General features: G+C 37.7%; 6 protein-coding genes across 6 annotated transcripts; 2 read left to right on the top strand and 4 right to left on the bottom strand.

The window, feature by feature from the left end:
* The first annotated feature begins 597 nt into the window (after positions 1 to 597).
* LOC17881719 (protein PLASTID MOVEMENT IMPAIRED 1-RELATED 1) lies at positions 598 to 5,259 on the top strand. Its single transcript, XM_006286848.2, has 3 exons — positions 598 to 705; positions 1,399 to 3,945; positions 4,058 to 5,259. The coding sequence occupies exons 2-3, from the start codon at positions 1,445 to 1,447 to the stop codon at positions 5,142 to 5,144; spliced, it is 3,588 nt and encodes a 1,195-aa protein (XP_006286910.2). The 5' UTR covers positions 598 to 705; positions 1,399 to 1,444; the 3' UTR covers positions 5,145 to 5,259.
* Positions 5,260 to 5,456: 197 nt separating this feature from the next.
* On the bottom strand, positions 5,457 to 7,292 carry LOC17881946 (polyubiquitin 4). The gene is made up of 2 exons (XM_006287806.2): positions 7,215 to 7,292; positions 5,457 to 6,809 (listed from the first exon to the last, which is right to left on the bottom strand). The coding sequence occupies exon 2, from the start codon at positions 6,807 to 6,809 to the stop codon at positions 5,661 to 5,663; it is 1,149 nt and encodes a 382-aa protein (XP_006287868.2). The 5' UTR covers positions 7,215 to 7,292; the 3' UTR covers positions 5,457 to 5,660.
* A 362-nt stretch (positions 7,293 to 7,654) lies between these two features.
* Positions 7,655 to 8,546, bottom strand: LOC17882720 (germin-like protein subfamily 3 member 3). Its single transcript, XM_006289314.2, has one exon. The coding sequence runs from the start codon at positions 8,491 to 8,493 to the stop codon at positions 7,855 to 7,857; it is 639 nt and encodes a 212-aa protein (XP_006289376.1). The 5' UTR covers positions 8,494 to 8,546; the 3' UTR covers positions 7,655 to 7,854.
* Positions 8,547 to 12,179: 3,633 nt separating this feature from the next.
* LOC17882087 (guanine nucleotide-binding protein subunit gamma 3) lies at positions 12,180 to 15,173 on the bottom strand. Its single transcript, XM_006286608.2, has 5 exons — positions 14,795 to 15,173; positions 13,236 to 13,288; positions 13,099 to 13,143; positions 12,950 to 12,994; positions 12,180 to 12,832 (listed from the first exon to the last, which is right to left on the bottom strand). Exons 1-5 carry the CDS (start codon positions 14,984 to 14,986, stop codon positions 12,394 to 12,396), a joined length of 774 nt encoding a protein of 257 aa, XP_006286670.1. The 5' UTR covers positions 14,987 to 15,173; the 3' UTR covers positions 12,180 to 12,393.
* A 920-nt stretch (positions 15,174 to 16,093) lies between these two features.
* Positions 16,094 to 17,382, top strand: LOC17882821 (protein LURP-one-related 16). The gene is made up of 4 exons (XM_006289163.2): positions 16,094 to 16,170; positions 16,309 to 16,553; positions 16,630 to 16,890; positions 17,080 to 17,382. The coding sequence occupies exons 2-4, from the start codon at positions 16,314 to 16,316 to the stop codon at positions 17,230 to 17,232; spliced, it is 654 nt and encodes a 217-aa protein (XP_006289225.1). The 5' UTR covers positions 16,094 to 16,170; positions 16,309 to 16,313; the 3' UTR covers positions 17,233 to 17,382.
* Positions 17,337 to 18,012, bottom strand: LOC17884005 (copper transporter 5). Its single transcript, XM_023780124.1, has one exon. The coding sequence runs from the start codon at positions 17,947 to 17,949 to the stop codon at positions 17,512 to 17,514; it is 438 nt and encodes a 145-aa protein (XP_023635892.1). The 5' UTR covers positions 17,950 to 18,012; the 3' UTR covers positions 17,337 to 17,511.
* Positions 18,013 to 18,129: the final 117 nt, after the last annotated feature.

Raw genomic sequence — 18,129 nt, forward strand, 5'->3', positions numbered from 1 at the left:
TATATTTCTGAAAATTAAATAAATAAAATTCTTTGGAAAGTAGTGCTTGTTTTATTTTATTTTTGATAAAAAGAGTAGATCTTGTTTTTAAAATTTTGAAAAACGAACATATTTTCTTTATCAATATATAAATGTATCTTTGTGGAACAAAAGTCTTTTTCAAAATGTTCCCATGGCATAAAAAGAAATTGACGTTGCATAATATTAGTAATTGAAATATTCTATAGTTTTTTCCGATGTTTTTCTATAAAAAAAAACTTATGTATTCAATTTTATTTTATTTTGGTTTTGCTTAAAAACATATCAGCATACAATTTTAATGTAATCTTTGTTCAAAAATGAGATTCACGTTATAAATTTTAGTTGGATTTTAGATGGGATCTGAGATATAAATTTATTGGAACATTAATTCAAAGGTCTAATGAGCACGAGGGTTATAATACCACTAAAATAATCTTTGAAGGCCAATTACATGAAATAGTCAAGAATATAAGTATTTCAAAAAAAAGAAAATTTGAAAAAGTACAATGAATTTAAAAACAAAGGGAAGAAGAAATGTAAAAAAGGGAAATGGAATAAAACAAAGTTGTCTTTGTGTTCTTCGTCTCCTCTGACGCGCCCCTCCCATCCTCCCTATCCACCATTCTTCTCTTCTTCAAAGCTTCGACAAGAGACGACTTTTCTTTACTCTCTCTTTCACGCCAGGTGAGTTCTACTTCTTCAATTCTGCATCTTCTCTGCTTTCTCGTCTCGTGTCAATTCAGTGATGTTGGGTTGCTTCAATTCGATTATTGTTTAGCCAAATTAGCTCCGATCGTTAGTTTGAATTGGATCTATCTCACATGAAGCATAGAGTTAAATTTCTTATTGTAATCAAAATTTTGAGTTGCTTATTAAATTCATGGGGAAATTTTTTTGGAGAATTGCAAATGTTATGGCGTGATTTTTGCTTAGAATTTTTTAGTCATTAGACCTCATCGAGATGAGCTTGTAGAAGAACTCACATCTGTGTCTATCTTCGCTTGAATGATTTTGTAGAAGTCAAAGCTACAGTAGAATTATGTGAGAGGACGACTCCTATTCTCTTTGTTTGGAAACTGATGTTGCCCAAGTGTGACATTTCTTCTCATGTTTAATACTCCCTCTTGAATCCTACTATTGATCCCAAGTTTCTTTCTTTAGGGTTTCAAATTTCAGAATCCCAATTATTCTGTTCGATGAAAATAGTTGTGTACTTAGATAACTTAATGGGTTTAGTTATCTATGTCTATATATCCTACATCTTGCATATGCTGGCCACGTTAGCACTTCCTTTTGTTCTTGTATCCCTTTCCTTAACCGTTAACTCAGCTCCTTTTGCTTCTCTCTATTCCTGACCTGAAAAAATTGTTTCTGCAGATTTTTGGTTCTTTTCTTTGGATGCTCAGTGTTTTCAAAGTACAGAATGAGTAAAGTTAACAGTGAGGAATCTTCTAGTAGCCAGAAATTGTTGAGAGAGGTTGAGACGATAAGCGAGGCTCTGTATGTGAATAAGAATCCTAGGAGTTCAGTTTCTGGTCCTAATAAGGCTCCAACAAAACCTTTGAGTCGTAGCCAATTGGCTGAGCCTCAGAAGGAGAAGAAATCGTTTTGGAATTGGCCTCTCAGAGCCCTTTCCCATGTCCGAAATCGTCGATTCAATTGTTGTTTCTCTGCCCAAGTTCATTCCGTTGAAGGGTTACCTCCGACATTCCAGGATCTTTCTCTCACTGTGCACTGGAAACGTCGTGATGAATCTTTGAGCTCTCGTCCTGCAAAAGTTTCAAATGGAAGAGCTGATTTCAAGGACAAGCTGACACATACATGCTCGGTTTACGGAAGCAGAAGCGGACCACATCACTCAGCTAAGTATGAGGCTAAGCATTTCTTGTTGTATGTCTCTCTGGTTGGATCTCCTGAGGTTGATTTGGGAAAACATCGAATGGATCTCACTAAGTTGCTTCCACTGACACTTGAGGAGTTGCAGGATGAGAAAAGCTCAGGTAAGTGGTCAACAACATTTCAGTTGACTGGAAAGGCTAATGGTGCTACTTTAAGCATGAGTTTTGGGTACACTGTTGTTGGGGATACTCGTAATCCTGCTTCATCAGGTAGCAATCAGAATTTACGCAGTTCTTCAAATGTAAAACAAACTAGTAATAACACAGGGTTGGCAAGAACTATCACTGCAAAGTCTAGTCCTGGGAACGGAAAGTCCACGTCTCGGCGTTATGATCATGGCATTGTTAACAAAGGATCGCATCCGACATCCCAAAATATGGAGGAAATTAAAGATCTTCATGAAGTTTTGCCCGCTGCACAATCTGACCTGGTCAATTCTGTTAACATTTTGTATCAGAAATTTGATGAGGAGAAGATGGATCCAACAACTGAGTCTCAGTTCGAATTTGATGTTGTCACTAAACACATGGAACCTGTTGAGTCAGTGTCTTGTGGCAAAGAAGATGCAAATGCACTTCAAAGCGAGCCTCTGGTGGCCAGGAATGAAACTGGTGATCCTTTTGAGGAAATAAAGAAAGCTGGCGAAGTTCCTACTGCTGGAAGTGACCAAGTTGGTACAGAAATATCCTTGGTAAACGGTAATGAAACTGATACTCCTTTTGAAGAGATAAACAAAGCTGGTGAAGTTCCTACTGCTGTAAGTGACGAAGTTGGTACAGAAAAATCCTTGGTAAACGGTAATGAAACTGATACTCCTTTTGAAGAGATAAACAAAGCTGGTGAAGTTCCTACTGCTGTAAGTGACGAAGTTGGTACAGAAAATTTGCCTCCACAAGAGCCCTTGGTAAATGGAAATGAAACTGATGTTCTTTTTGAGGAATTAGTGAAAGCTGGCGAAGCTACTATTGCTAGAAGTGAAGAAGCTGTTGAGATTGGTACAGAAAATGTGCCTCCAGAAGAGGGGAACAAAGTTTCCCCAAAGGACGAGGAAAATGTTGTTTCTCAAGATGCTGATGAGGTCATAAACGGTGAGAGAGACTTGAAGGAAATGATCATGAAAGATCTTGAATCAGCTTTGAAAAGTGTAGAATTGTTGGAAGCAACGGCGTCAGAAGATGAGGAAGATCAAGAAAATCATGGAAACGGAGATACATGTTTTATAACACCAATTAAGGAACCAGCACCATCAAGTTCAAGAGATGTGGTTGAATCTGTGGCAAGTGAATTCTTAGACATGCTAGGTATCGAACACAGCCCTTTTGGTCTAAGTTCTGAGAGTGAACCTGAGTCCCCAAGGGAGCGCCTATTAAGAGAGTTTGAAATGGAAACACTAGCGGCCGGTTCTTTGTTTGATTTTAGTATTGAAGCTAATGATTCCCAAATGGAATTTGATGAAAACTTTTCGAACGAGTATGAATCGGATTTTGAAGAAGGTTTTGATCTGGCATCCCTCGTTCATGATATAGAAGAAGAGTACCAATTGGAAGCTCAAGCAAGAGTTAGTGAACCCCGGGCCAAAATGTTGGAAGACTTGGAAACGGAATCACTGATGCGTGAGTGGGGTATGAATGAAAACACATTTCAGAACTCTCCACCTCACAATGGCCGTAATGCATTTCATCCAGCTGATTTTCCAATGAAAGAGCCATTTGATTTGCCTCCACTTGGAGATGGATTGGGTCCAGTTGTGCAGACAAAGAATGGAGGATTCTTGCGGTCAATGAATCCTATACTGTTCAGGAATTCTAAAGCTGGAGGCAGCTTGATCATGCAAGTGTCAACTCCAGTGGTTGTGCCTGCTGAGATGGGCTCTGGTATCATGGAGATACTTCAGAAATTAGCCACTGCTGGAATTGAGAAGCTCTCTATGCAGGCAAATAAAGTAATGCCGTTGGACGATATAACAGGGAAAACCATGGAAGAGGTGTTGTGGGGAACTTCACCTGCAATTGACGGTGGGGACAGGTTTGCATCAATCTTATCATACTCGTTTTGATTTCTGGAAAGGTTTACATGAACATTGTGCTTAACACAAGTTTTTTTTGTTGGGTGTATTTGGTTTATCTACTCAATGCAGGGATCATATTTCAGAGCATGAATTTGATGATGCAGCTGGTTTTGTGAGGGGAGGTGAAAAACGAACATCATTTGCAGCTAAGCCAAAAAAGTTTGGTTCAAGCTCTGGTAACAATAACTCTGACTCGGAGTATGTGTCACTTGACGATCTTGCTCCTTTGGCTATGGATCAGATTGAAGCACTTTCTTTGGAAGGATTGAGAATACAATCAGGAATGTCAGATGAGGATGCACCCTCGGACATCACTGCACAATCTATTGGAGATATCTCAGCCTTCCAGGGGAAAAGTGGGTGCGTTGGTCTAGAAGGTGCCGCCGGGTTACAACTTTTGGACATAAAAGATAATGAAGACGATGATGATGATGGTTTGATGGGACTCTCCTTGACTCTTGATGAGTGGATGAAGTTAGATTCAGGAGACATTGGCGACGAAGACGAAATAAATGAGCGAACTTCCAAAATTTTGGCAGCCCATCATGCTAACCCACTAAACTTTATCCGTAAAGGATCGAAAGGGGAGAAAAGAAAGGGAAAAAAGGGAAGGAAATGTGGTTTACTGGGAAATACCTTCACCGTAGCACTAATGGTCCAGCTCCGAGATCCACTAAGGAACTATGAGCCAGTAGGAGCTCCTATGCTTTCTCTTATCCAAGTTGAGAGATTGTTCGTCCCTCCAAAGCCCAAAATCTACAGCACAGTGTCAGAGCTGAGGAAAACCGATGAAGAGGATGATGAAGCGGAGGCAAGTGGTGCAGTCAAAGAAGAGAAAACAATTGAGGAACAAGGAATCCCTCAGTACAAAATCTCAGAGGTACACCTTACTGGTATGAAGAGCGAGACCAATAAAAAGCCGTGGGGAATCACGAGTCAGCAGCAGCAGGTGCAGTCTGGTTCAAGGTGGTTGATGGCTAATGGAATGGGTAAAGGGAACAGCAAGCTTCCTCTTATGAAACCAAAACCGGGTTTGACAAAGTCTGGTGATAAGTTGTGGAGTGTCTCTGGTTCTGGGTCTAAATGGAAAGAGCTTGGGAAAATGGGAAAATTGAACACACACGTGCGAAATCCGAATGTAATAATGCCAAAATGAAATTAACGAAGTAGCATGCGTCTGCTGTGTGTTTTTTGATGCTAAGTAAAGGTAATGTTATGTTGTGTTGTGGATTGTGTAGATTCACTTCAAATGTTGCATCTGTTTTGTATCATGTCATGTGTGTCTAGTTTAGGTTTTGCGGATCAAACTAATCCCTGTTTGTGGTACAGTTAAGAGATCAATGGAACAAATTACAAACGAACAAACAAAGATCCTTTGAAGCTTTCCTCTTTTTTCTTTATCGGACATAGCTAACTATTCCTGCTACGACATGTTTGACACTAAGGTACGGTATTCTTGAAAGCGGAATGTTTAACATGCACTTGGATTATTAATAAAAGTTGTAACACAGGTCTGAAAGGTTCAGAAAAAAAAAAAAGAGAGAAAATGAAACTTGAGAACATTGATAGGGATAAGTTTTCCTTGCATACTGAAACAGAAACCAGGTGCAGAATATCACCTCCCAAGTGCATGAGACTCGAACAACCACATTTTTGAGCAAATCAGAAAAGCTCAGAAGCTTCCGCCACGAAGACGAAGAACCAAGTGAAGAGTAGACTCCTTCTGGATGTTGTAATCTGCAAGAGTCCGACCATCCTCAAGCTGTTTCCCAGCGAAGATGAGTCTCTGCTGGTCTGGTGGGATCCCTTCCTTGTCCTGAATCTTGGCTTTAACGTTATCAATAGTGTCTGAGCTCTCAACCTCCAAAGTGATGGTCTTGCCGGTAAGGGTCTTCACAAAAATTTGCATACCACCACGGAGACGAAGCACGAGATGCAGGGTAGACTCTTTTTGGATGTTGTAATCAGCGAGGGTACGTCCGTCTTCAAGCTGTTTCCCGGCAAAGATGAGTCTCTGCTGGTCTGGTGGGATCCCTTCCTTGTCTTGAATCTTTGCCTTGACGTTATCGATTGTGTCTGAGCTCTCAACCTCCAAAGTGATAGTCTTGCCGGTTAGGGTCTTTACAAAAATCTGCATACCACCTCTCAGACGAAGCACCAAATGGAGGGTGGACTCTTTCTGGATGTTGTAATCAGCCAAGGTGCGACCATCCTCTAGCTGCTTACCGGCAAAGATAAGCCTCTGCTGATCCGGTGGGATTCCCTCTTTATCTTGGATCTTAGCTTTGACATTGTCAATGGTATCTGAGCTCTCAACCTCTAGGGTGATTGTTTTACCAGTGAGAGTCTTCACAAAGATCTGCATACCACCACGAAGACGAAGTACAAGGTGAAGGGTCGACTCCTTTTGGATATTGTAGTCAGCAAGAGTCCTTCCGTCTTCAAGCTGCTTGCCCGCGAATATAAGCCTCTGCTGGTCCGGTGGGATTCCCTCTTTATCTTGGATCTTGGCTTTGACATTGTCAATGGTGTCTGAGCTCTCAACCTCGAGGGTGATGGTTTTGCCAGTCAAGGTCTTCACAAAGATCTGCATACCACCTCTTAAACGGAGAACCAAATGGAGGGTGGACTCTTTCTGGATGTTGTAATCGGCCAAGGTGCGGCCATCTTCAAGCTGTTTACCGGCGAAGATCAATCTTTGCTGGTCCGGAGGAATGCCTTCCTTGTCCTGGATCTTTGCCTTAACATTGTCGATGGTGTCAGAGCTCTCGACCTCAAGAGTGATGGTCTTACCAGTGAGTGTTTTCACGAAAATTTGCATCTGGGGAATGATAGAGAGCAAACAGGTGGTAAGTCAATACGCTAACATAAACTTGAATTAGACGAAATCAAAAATAAACCAGAGAACGGATCTGCTACTAGCGATCACATTACATATAAGAACTGACGAAAAACTTGATGCCATGGACAGAGGATCGAGCAACAACAAACAAAAAAACCTTAAAAATGAATAGATCGTAGTCGAAAACCCTAATTTTCTATATTAAAAGAAAAATCAAGCAAGAAACTGAACAGATCTGAACGATATCATTACGTCTCATCACAAAATTCGACAAAAGGCAAAGAAAGATCACAAAATTCAACAACACACAAATCAAATCGAAAAGATCAGAACCTAAATCCACAACGAAACAACCAGTAGGGGAAGAAGCACGTATGTATGTACCTTGAATGAGAGAATCGTTCGGAAGAGATTTGAAGAGCGATCTAAAAGGGTTGGGAGAGATGAAGATGAATCAGGGAATAAGATATTTCACAAGAGGAACAACGCCTTTATTATATAGTGTGGTGACCAATAGGCCCAAAACCAAAATTGACTTTTTCATTAATAGGCCGAAAACCAAATTTGACTTTTTAATTAATAGGCCCAACACCGACTCTTTTATATTTTTAATAAGTAGAATTAAATGAAAATATAAAGTCCTTCTCAAGTGTTTGGTACTGTGTCGTTGGTCATACTCGGGAGTTGTTGTAGCTTCAATTAGAAGTTCGAACTGTGACCAGCTTTATTGTTGTTCAACCTTCATAATTCGGAAGAAATGGGAACACTATATTACGATAAACTGTTTAAATTATGCTAAATCTAGTGGATGATGAACCGTGATATAGTAGTTGAAAAGCCTCTTGAGACATATAACTGAAATATAATTATTAGTTATTACAATTCATCAAGCCGAAGAGATTGGGAAATGAAAACATTGAGACCAACAAATAACAACACACAAAAGGAACTCGAATAACAAAACACGCATCAACCTCATTTTGAGAAAGAAAAAAAATAGAGACAAATGAAAACAAAGAGGAGCTTAATTAGTTCCTCCAAGCACACCCTTAAGCTTCTTGACTTCTGCGTCGCTAAGGAACGTGGTGGCTTCAACGAGTTCTGAAGGCAAATCGTTTGCAAACAGAGCAAAGGATAGAATCTGGAGTCCAGGGGAGGAGCTTCCGAAGGCGACAAAGGCCAAGGCAGGGCCTTTCCCAGAGTTAAGCTGGAAATGAAGAAGCCCTTGAGGAAACACCATCGAATCGCCTCTGTTGAGTGTCTTCAAGTAAACTTTGTTAGCAGAGGAGATGAACCCGGCGCAAATGGTGCCTTGTACGACCACAAGGACCTCAGAGGCACCAGGGTGAGTGTGAAGAGGGATGACACCACCAGCGGCTAAGTCAAGACGAGCCATAGAGACACCAAGACCATTGGTACCTGCGAAAGCTGGCGCAAAGGCTGGAGTCACCGCGGCTTTAATGATGTTCGAAGTGTTTCCAGTTTTACCGAGGCCGGAAAATACAAAGTCATTTTCGGTAACCTGGTCAGGGTTCTTGCAAGAGTACCCTGCTGGGCTTTGAGGACCCTTTGGATCAGCTACACAAAAGTCTTGAACAGAGGCGAAAGAGATGGATGAAACAAGGGAGATGATGATGAAGAAAATAGGGAGCATCATCTTCATTTTTTTTTTGAAATGTTTTAGATAAGAGCTCTTCTTGAAGTTATGAGGCAGAAAGAGAGGCCGCCTGGTTTATATAGAGGCTTTACAAGATATTGATATGGTTAACGTGAGGATGGTCTTGAAGCAAGCAAGAGGGTTTTTTTTGTTGTTAGCACATGCATGCATGTGAACTTTGGGTGTACGTAAGTGGGAAAAAAAACCCCCACATGGCTGTGATGGGGTTCTATGTCAGAGATTTTTGTCAGTTTGGAGGATGGTCGCGGATGGTGACAAATGGTTCGTTTTCAGTAAGATAAACCTGTTTTAAAAAGATTTAGTCTTACTAGCACAAGTGTAAAACTAAACTCCTGTTTTATGCAAACTGCAAAGTATAAATAAATCTAAGTATGCAAATGATGATTTCATACAAGAACTTTCCTTGCACGTTCAGACGTTCTCATATGAAAATAAAAATCATTGCACGTTTAGACGTTCTCATATGAAAATAAAAATCAAAAACATTTTACATGACAATGTGCCTTATACATACAATTCATCCATACATTGTTATTATCTTAATAGTTTCATATTTGAAGAATAACATGATTACATGAAATAAGTTCATGCATACTAAAGAGTACTTTGCTAGCTAGCCCTCTCATAATCTTCACAACTTCTAAACCTATGTGAAAGTGTGAATCGATCTCAATCTCTTGGTTCCACTAATTAAAAAATACTTTTTGATTAGTATGAACTGATGACATTTAGATTTAACCTGCTTCTACTTCTATCCGTTTTGAGCGACCCTCAAGGTACTGGATTACATAACAATTTAGCATTAAGATACACAATCGTTGTTTTGAGCGACCCTGCAAGGTTTCGATTCAGACAACTAAAATGGACAATAACGTTGTAAGAATTGGAAGCTTGAAGGGTAAAAAACTGTTAGAAGCTCTCAAAGGTCTTCTAAGGAAATCAAAAATATCTTAAAATAAAGGGGGACGCTTTTTTGATGAGATATTTTGCAAAAGAAAGGAATGGAGAAGAAGAAAGATAGATAGGAGGTGTGGTCCAGTTTTGGGTAAAGAGCAAACATGTCTCATCCTTCTCTAATTTGGACTCCTCTGCACAGTTACTTATCCTCTAACAACTAGCAAATTCGTGTGGCTCTTCATCGTTCCCTCTAGCTTAGGGCATTTACTATCTCCCAAGTCTTGTCCATAAAAAGTATAGGCAAAATAAGTACTGATGGCTTCGGCGGGTCACGGATTTTTGAATCCCAACTGTTGGAGAAGATATTTTACTTTCATATTATTATTTTTTACATTTTTACATCAATAAAACGACATGCTAAAGAGGAACAATCTTTTAATCTTGCGCTTGACATTGTAGCTTCTCCAAGAACCAAAGCAACAACAAGATGATAAGAGAATAAAGCTGCTTATGTACACTGCTTTTATATAGAAGTGATCCAATAAGCTCAATCCAACTATACACTAAAACTAGTCTAATATATGACTATATGAGCAAAACTGACTTCATGCATGGCCTTCTTGTTCTTGAGACTTATATAGTAGTACATTTATATCGTTGGATTTTCCATTAGTTTGTTTGTTAAGTGAGGCCAAGTATTTGGTTCATGCATGGGCTTCGTGAATTTGATAACATACAATATTGGACCTTTGGAATGTAGAAATAGATATACCCAAAACCAAGAAAGCCCACAAAGAACAAAAAAAACACATGCATACGTAAAACAAAACTAAGCTGTTAGAAAGGAAATAATTCCACGAAAAAATATTTACAAAATCTATTAGAGTTACAATTAGCATATCATTATGTAGAATTATAATTAATACAACGTCAAATATTTTAGAAGAAAAAGAAGATTAATCTAGTTATCAACATGACAACATTGTATGTATATATATTGATTTGGGAATAAGATGATCAAGAAAATAAAATACCGACGACAACAAGCGAAGAGTGTCAGAGAGGAGGCGATGAGTATGAAAAATATAATTCAGAACGAGCCATATGGTAAAATGACAAGTTGCAATTAATAATTTTGGGATTTCACATCACTTTTTTCTTTGCAGACAGGTCCACACCAATCCTACTCTGACATTTTTTTTAGTACCCAAAACTTCATATAATTTCGTTTTCGACCCCTCTTTTTATTTATTTTCCCATATTTTTTTTATGATAGCCTCTTCGTGACACAGACAACACAACATCAGTCTCTCTTCCTCTCTTTTAATGGGGACACCTCTCTTCTCTATAACCAAAACACACAAATAATAATGATAATAAAAGGAGCTTTGTTCACATTTCTGACTCTCTGATCGCTCAGTTGGATCCGTACCGTACAAAATAAACCCAGAAACCCTTGATCAATTATTACTCGAATTTTATTAAAATCGTTCTTCTTCTTTCTTTTCTTTTTTACACCATGAAAAATCTTTTTACCTCTCTATCTCTCCTCTGCTGAATTATTCTCTCTGACTTCTTCCCTTCTTTTATCGAAAAAAAGAATATCGTTTAGCCATTAATACGACTATATATTATATCTCTGAGAGATCTTTTGTGTGAGAAAAGAAAAGAAAAAGAAAAAAAAAGAAAGAACCCATCGGACATAAGCAGTAAATGTTATGTCGGATCCATCTCTCTGTTATACATATTTCGTCACTTTTGTATCTAGTCGTGTCCTTCCTACGAAATTCTCGTGATCATTTTCTTTTTTGTTGCCTATGTAATCTATTTGGTTATTATATACATCATTCACTTATCATTTATTTATCTCATATTGCTTAACCGATTCTTGTTTTTTAACCAGTGTGTGTGTGTAACATAATGTATTACAAATACGTATCGAGGATTTAATTAAGAAACTAGTATTGATCAGGACATAATAGAGGTATCTTAATCAAATCTTAAACTAATTTTTTTTTTCACAAATCTTAACCTATACCTGTCTATATACCTCTATTAAGAATGGTCAGAAGTATACAGCAAGGCTCGTATATATTAAAAGTATTATTAGTTTCGTAGGAAACAAAAAGTACAGAAATTTATATTCAACAGTAGCCTCGCTGACAACTATATATACGAACATGTTAAAATAATACTCCTACCAATGTTTATATTTAACTTTATTTAACAAAAAAATACAAATATATATGTGATTTTAATTAAAAACAATATAATTGTGAGGTTGAAAGTTAAAACAATGAAAGGTGTAAGATTAATATTGTTTTAAACAACAACAAAGCTAAAATTAAACAACTCTTTATTTTAACTCGTAATTTTATATGATCCGTATATCAAATACTAACAACAACCCACGATTGCATGCATTTTTTTTTTTTTTTTTTACTCAGGATAAATCCCCGGACCTATGGAAGGATCCGAGACTAATCCCTGGAGAGAGGGTATCCCACGGATAGGGTCTCTCCAATTTTTCAAATGGGTCTTAAACAAGAGGCCCATACCCATGTGGCCAAAGGGATAAAGTTAGCAATTCTGCGTCTGGGGAGAATCGATCCCTAGCCTAGACCAACAGGGCGACTCTTCCATCAGACTAGAACCACTAGCCCACCACCTCTGGTTAAAATCTTGTTTTGTTTATACTTTATACGTTCACATAATACTTGTATTGTATCTCATCGGTAAGAGTAAGACCCAAAAAAAAAAAAAAAAAAAACATATTCCATGAGAGGCTCGCTTAGTAATCATCACTTACAAAAGGACAAATATTCACAAGTTTATTACAAAAATCAAGAAAGAGTTTCTTCCTTTAAGATATAAAGAAGAAAAAAAGATAGTATCACTATTATAGAAAATAGCTAAGCTATAATGATGCCAACAAATATTAAATAAATAAAGAAGAGAAAATAGCTATCATAATAATAATAATAATGTTTAGAAAGCTAAACAACAAGGATTAGAACATGGATTTTTACAATTGCAAAAACAACAAGAACTAAGTCGTACCTTGGGACATTTAAAACAACAAGATGACCATCTGATCTTGCAAGTGCAGCTGCAGCATGAACTCTTCTTCTTTTTGCTCACACACGACGGTCGAGCGCAGCTGCAACTGCGGAAACAGGTGGGAATGCAGCAAGATAAGTCCGGACAAGAACAACAATCTCTGAAGCATGAACAGCTTGGACAACTCGGACAGCTCGGACAGCTCGGTCTCGGGCAACAACAAATGTTTGAGCAGCAAGACCCGTCGCAGCATTTGGACCCAATGCAGCTGCAAGATGTACAGCTGCAGCACTTGGGCTTCTTAAGATGGCACGAGCACTTGGATTGGCAGCAACAACAGAAACTCACTAGGCTCAAACACGGACCACTGCATCGGAGTTAGTTAATGAGCAATTAGTATCACTTTATTAAGATAGCAATCTAATCAGATCAAGCATTCCTTTGTCTTATGAAAATGTAATATTAAACATGTATAAATTCTTACCAGAGCCACTTCCAAAACCGGCAGGATCTTCGACTTTTCCGTTGTCTGTCCGTATGAGAAAAAAACAACACAACGGACTTGTAAGAGCAGGCAAAGTAAGAGAAAAAGTGAAAGTCACTAAGTGAACTAGATATATCATATATGCTTACGCAGGGATCATCGGGTCAGAGTTTGCAGCTACAAAATCAGAGACTCTGCACCACAATAATAACATATCCAATAAACCAAACCGAACAAAAAGATCATAAAATATTGTTTATAGAAAAAAACAGAGAGGTCATCTCACTCTTTGCAGCATCTAGAAGCTGGTTGTACACCTTCAACAAATTTAATTTCCCCCTGCTCATCATGAAAACATTTCGAAGATATTAATCAAGAAACTTCATTCACTAATTACCTAACCCAAAGTGTTAAGTTGCTTGTGAATATATAATTTCACAAGAAGACACTAATGGGACAAAACACACACAACAAAACAACAATAATTCATGTTTCAAAATCTCTCTCAGGAGAAACAAAGACAACATATATATTGTAACAAAAATGATAATTAATTTTCCAACTATATATATGCATGCATTATAGAGAAAGTAAACATGAAGATAGCAAATGGAGAAAGCAACGTGAAGAAAAAGGTGAACAAGAATTGGTCCTTTCAAAACGCAGATAGCAAATAAAGACAAAAAAAACTTTCACAAAAACTGATTACTATGTAAAAAAGCAAAAACAAATAAACAAAATCAGCAATGGAAGCTAACCACATTTTCAATATTTATATATATTTCTTTTGAGATATCTCTACTCTAAAATAATAATACTCAGCTTTCCCATACTACTTTGCTCTTCTAATGCTTCTCTTCTTTCTCTTTTTCTTTTTAAAAAATATATATACAATGTAGCTATCTTTGACTAAGCACTCACTTTCATAGTACACATGCACGAACACATACCGCCTCTCATACTCAGTGATGCAAACAACAACAGAGTAAATGGGCGTCTCATCAATCAATTCACACTACACTTACATGATCACATTTTTTTCTTTTCTTTTCTTTCAACTTCACATTTAACTTTTTATGTGAATCCTACAATATTACAGTTTAACAAAACAAAATCCTGATTAACTACTGAGATTAGAATAGAACTTAGTACTAATTAGATTAGTTTTTTTTTGGGTCAAACAGATTAGTTTTTAATCAATAGATCCGTTGAAACCCCGGCTTCAACTAACAAAAGATTTAAATGATTCAAAATTGCATTAAAAAAAAACAACCATGCATTAATTTTAAAACAGGCAAAGTCATATCGCAGAACATACGTAGTACTATAGTTTGAAATTAATTAAGATATAAATGTGTCTCTGATGACAGAAATTAAATTACTTCTTTTTTTGTTTTATGGGTGAGAGCATCTAAAAGAGAATAAACAAAAATTAAATGTCATATTGGTTTCTATAATAGCTGCCAAACATAACACAACGGTACAAAAGTCCAGACCAACCTGGATATAGTAGGAACCAAGTTTTTATTTTAACATAACCAAAAACAACTCTTTTCTCTCACCACACCACCAACAACAAAAAATAATAATTCGAATCGTTGTACTTAGACAAGAAAGCTTAACTAAAAAATTAATCAAATTATAGAATAAGAAATTAATATTAGTACCACCAATTTTTTTTTTTTTTTTAAAGAGACAAAATGAGTCATGAAATTCAAAATATTCGGACACTTCCTCAGAGTAATAAAAAATGACAGATTAAATTAAAGAAAGAAAAATAGTATAGTATATGGAAAGGAAAGGACTGTTTTATTTTTTTATAAAACAGATATAATAATAACTTGCCTCGAGAAAACCAATCTCTCTCTCGAGCATCTGAACTCTCGCCGCCTCTCTGCGTTTCCCGTACAAATCTGGATACTCCGGCGGAGACTTAGGACGAGGCGGCGGTAGTGACGACGGAGCAAGAGTCGTACCCACTTCACCATCAGCTTCTCGTCCTCCTCCAACACCGCCGCAAGAAGAAGGAGCAGACATTTTTCCAAGAGAGAAGTAGTAGCAGTTTTGGCTGATGATGTGTCTTTTGACAGAGAAACATGCAACTCTTGTAAGTAAGCAGAAAAGTAAAGAAGAAGAAGAAGAAGAAGAAGCGGCGAGGGAGTGAGTGAGAAAAACAATGCAAAAGGAGAAAGCAAAGAAAAAGAGAGAGAGAGAGAGAGAGAGAGAGATTAGTAAAGAAGCAGAGAGAGAGTAGAGAGAGTAGAGAGAGGAAGGGGGTGGGTGGCAGAGGCAGTAATAATAGCTTCTGACAAGGATTATTACTTACCTTCCTCTGCCCCTTTTAAGGCTCCGTGTCTCTCTTTTTTATTTTATTTTTTTTACAGTTTTTTTAAATATAAAACCACATTTTATAATTTTATAGATGTGAGTCGACGACGAGACGACCATAAACAAATGACTTCTTGTTCTAATACAGTTCATTTCCTAGTCTCTTTATTAACTCAGAAATTATTAAAAGGATTCTCATTTGTTTGCAGTTTTTTTTTAATAAAATTTCAGACCCTTTTTACACATTCTATTATCTAACACAATGACAAATTGAGTTACTTCTTTGTTGTTTAAAAAAAAAAATATTTAGGTGGGTTTTTCCGATGGTTTAATAAATTTGTGGTTTGGTCACATGGTTTATACGAATTAAATACACATAACTATATATAGTAGGATGACGAAGGTGATATAATAATTCGGATTGTACAGTAACGATAAAGAGAAGTTGAAGATGATAAATGCTATATTCTCTCGTTTGTACATGTTCACCAAATGGTCGCTCACTCTTTTTTTACTCCTTCTCAACTATAATGGTGGTTCTCTCTTTCTTATATAAACAAAATATGATTATCTCACCAATTCGCACAAATTAATTAAAAAGAAAACTTTCACCAACAAAAAAAAAAAGGAATATTGCATTTGTTGGTTTGTTGCATTGAGAGACTTTTTCCATATATGTTAGTATCTCTCATGTTAGCTTTAGAAATGCCCACTCACACCACTAATTTATCACGTTCCTGTTGTTTATTTATGTCTTAAGCTTTTCTTTTGACGAATGAATTCAAGTCTTAAGCTAGCTTTTGAAAACTTTTTTTCACAAAAATAGATACTTATAGCATCTTTGTTATTTAGCTTTTGAAGTCTTTGTCATAACACTTGGCATCTTTTATCAGGTATATCACTACAATGGACACTCATTAGCATCTTTATCTAGTAGTATATCACTACACAAGTGTTGAAGTGTTTACTGTATATATAAGGATTAAGAGGTCAAGTATCCTATATTGTAACTAGAACGCACGTGTGTGTAGGTGTGATGGGTGCGAGAAGCAGCCATACAGTGGATCCGGTGGTGAGCCGTAGATACTCATCGGAATCAGAGTCGGTGCTGGTCGTGAGGCGCCGACCGTCTATGGTGAACGGAGGAGGATTCGTGGTGAGTAATAGCAAACAACAAGTATTGTTTAGAGTTGATGGGTGTGGAGTTCTTGGAACCAAAGGCAAGATTCTCTTGAGAAATGGTGACGGCGATGATTTGCTTCTCATCCGCAAGATGGTAACTCCAAATACTATACAGTTTTTGGGTTACTCTATTTTGTATCCGTTGATGTATATTCAAGTTTTGGTCACAGGGAGGAATAGTGCAGGCACTGAACATGGTACACAAGAAATGGGAAGGTTTTGGATATGACAAAGATGGCACAGAGAGGTTGGTTTTCACATTGAAGGATCCAAAAGATTCATGTCTGGTTCACAACGGTTCAATCATAATTTTGGTACACGGCAAACCGAAGATAATACCAACAAATCACAACAACTATGTGGAGATCAACGGGTCTTTCGCAGAGAGAGCTTGTAACATCATGAATTCAGATGGCAGACCCATAGCTAAGGTAACAACAACAACAATTTACTCTAATAGTTTGATCTAACGTGATGATTGATGATGATGTTGGTGGCAATATATATATCCAAAAAATTCTCAAGTTTCTGACAAATTGGGTTTGAAAAAAAATGGATCGCATTGGGTAATAATAATTGAAGAGAGACAATAATAATAGTTATAAAAATGGGAAAAACAGGTGAGAAGAGATAAAGAGATGGAGGAAATGGTGGGGGACAACAATAAGGATCTGTATCATGTAATAGTCAAACCAAACGTGGATCAAGCTTTCATCATCGGACTCATCGCTATACTCGACTATATCCATGGCGAATCCACCATCTGTTGTTAAAAATCTTCTTTTATCTCCTCTATCTATTTATATCACATACTTTGATATATATATATCAAACCATACCAAAAATGTTGAAATGGTTTGTTTCGATCATTTACAAATTAAGTAACAGAGTTTGGGATTTGCTTAATCATAAAGATTTTAACATTCAAATTCGCAATTTAGATGGAGTTACAAAGAAAACTAATTGATTATACAGAAATGAACAACACAACAAACTGTAACAAACACATCACATGAAACACACCTCTTTTCCGATTCAGGGATTCTCACCAATTAAGCACATGGACATGGATCATCAGTCGCGGCATCAGCACCGCCGTCATCAGATCTGAAAACGGCGTAACCGACGGTTAACCCGACGACAATCGCGATGAACACGCCTCCGTTGAAAGACATAGCCGCAAGCATCAGCAAGTAACCGATCGCAGCGTTGACGCCGAAGAGAAGAATGGAGGCAGCTTTAGCGGCGGATCTGGTACCGGATTTGGGGATAAGAGGAGCGGAGACGCCGGAGGAAGAGCGAGGCGGCGGAGGATGACGGGTGGTGGAAAGGGATTTGAATTGGACGCGGCGGTTCTCGAGGTATTGGTAGAAAGCTGAGAAGACGAAGCAGGCGATCAGAGTGAGGATGTAACTGAGCCATGAGTCTGTTTTCCAGAAACTGAAGAGAATTGTGGCTTTGATACCCCAGTAGAAGGTCATGTGCATCATCTTTGCGACCTTGATTTTGAGCACCTTTCGATTTGATCGCTGTGATGAATGAGATAATTTGGTTTTGGTGACTTTGTTTCGAAGATACGTTTCTTTGTGGGCTCTTTCTTATAGTCCAGTGGGCTTACAATAAAACAGCACTAGGCTTTTACCGTTCAAAAGTCAAAGGTCATAGTGGTA

The sequence above is a fragment of the Capsella rubella genome, unplaced genomic scaffold, assembly GCF_000375325.1.
Source record: "Capsella rubella cultivar Monte Gargano unplaced genomic scaffold, Caprub1_0 scaffold_6, whole genome shotgun sequence".
Taxonomy (NCBI): domain Eukaryota; kingdom Viridiplantae; phylum Streptophyta; class Magnoliopsida; order Brassicales; family Brassicaceae; genus Capsella; species Capsella rubella.

Coding starts and splice junctions, on each gene's coding strand:
- LOC17882720 (XM_006289314.2), bottom strand. CDS start 8,493: ATGAAGATGATGCTCCCTATTTTCTTCATCATCATCTCCCTTGTTTCA.
- LOC17882821 (XM_006289163.2), top strand. CDS start 16,314: ATGGGTGCGAGAAGCAGCCATACAGTGGATCCGGTGGTGAGCCGTAGA. Junction 16,554..16,629: donor TGCTTCTCATCCGCAAGATG/GTAACTCCAAAT, acceptor TTTTGGTCACAG/GGAGGAATAGTGCAGGCACT. Junction 16,891..17,079: donor ATGGCAGACCCATAGCTAAG/GTAACAACAACA, acceptor TGGGAAAAACAG/GTGAGAAGAGATAAAGAGAT.
- LOC17881946 (XM_006287806.2), bottom strand. CDS start 6,809: ATGCAAATTTTCGTGAAAACACTCACTGGTAAGACCATCACTCTTGAG.
- LOC17881719 (XM_006286848.2), top strand. CDS start 1,445: ATGAGTAAAGTTAACAGTGAGGAATCTTCTAGTAGCCAGAAATTGTTG. Junction 3,946..4,057: donor GCAATTGACGGTGGGGACAG/GTTTGCATCAAT, acceptor TACTCAATGCAG/GGATCATATTTCAGAGCATG.
- LOC17882087 (XM_006286608.2), bottom strand. CDS start 14,986: ATGTCTGCTCCTTCTTCTTGCGGCGGTGTTGGAGGAGGACGAGAAGCT. Junction 13,144..13,235: donor GCTTCTAGATGCTGCAAAGA/GTGAGATGACCT, acceptor ATTGTGGTGCAG/AGTCTCTGATTTTGTAGCTG. Junction 12,833..12,949: donor CGGTTTTGGAAGTGGCTCTG/GTAAGAATTTAT, acceptor ACTCCGATGCAG/TGGTCCGTGTTTGAGCCTAG.
- LOC17884005 (XM_023780124.1), bottom strand. CDS start 17,949: ATGATGCACATGACCTTCTACTGGGGTATCAAAGCCACAATTCTCTTC.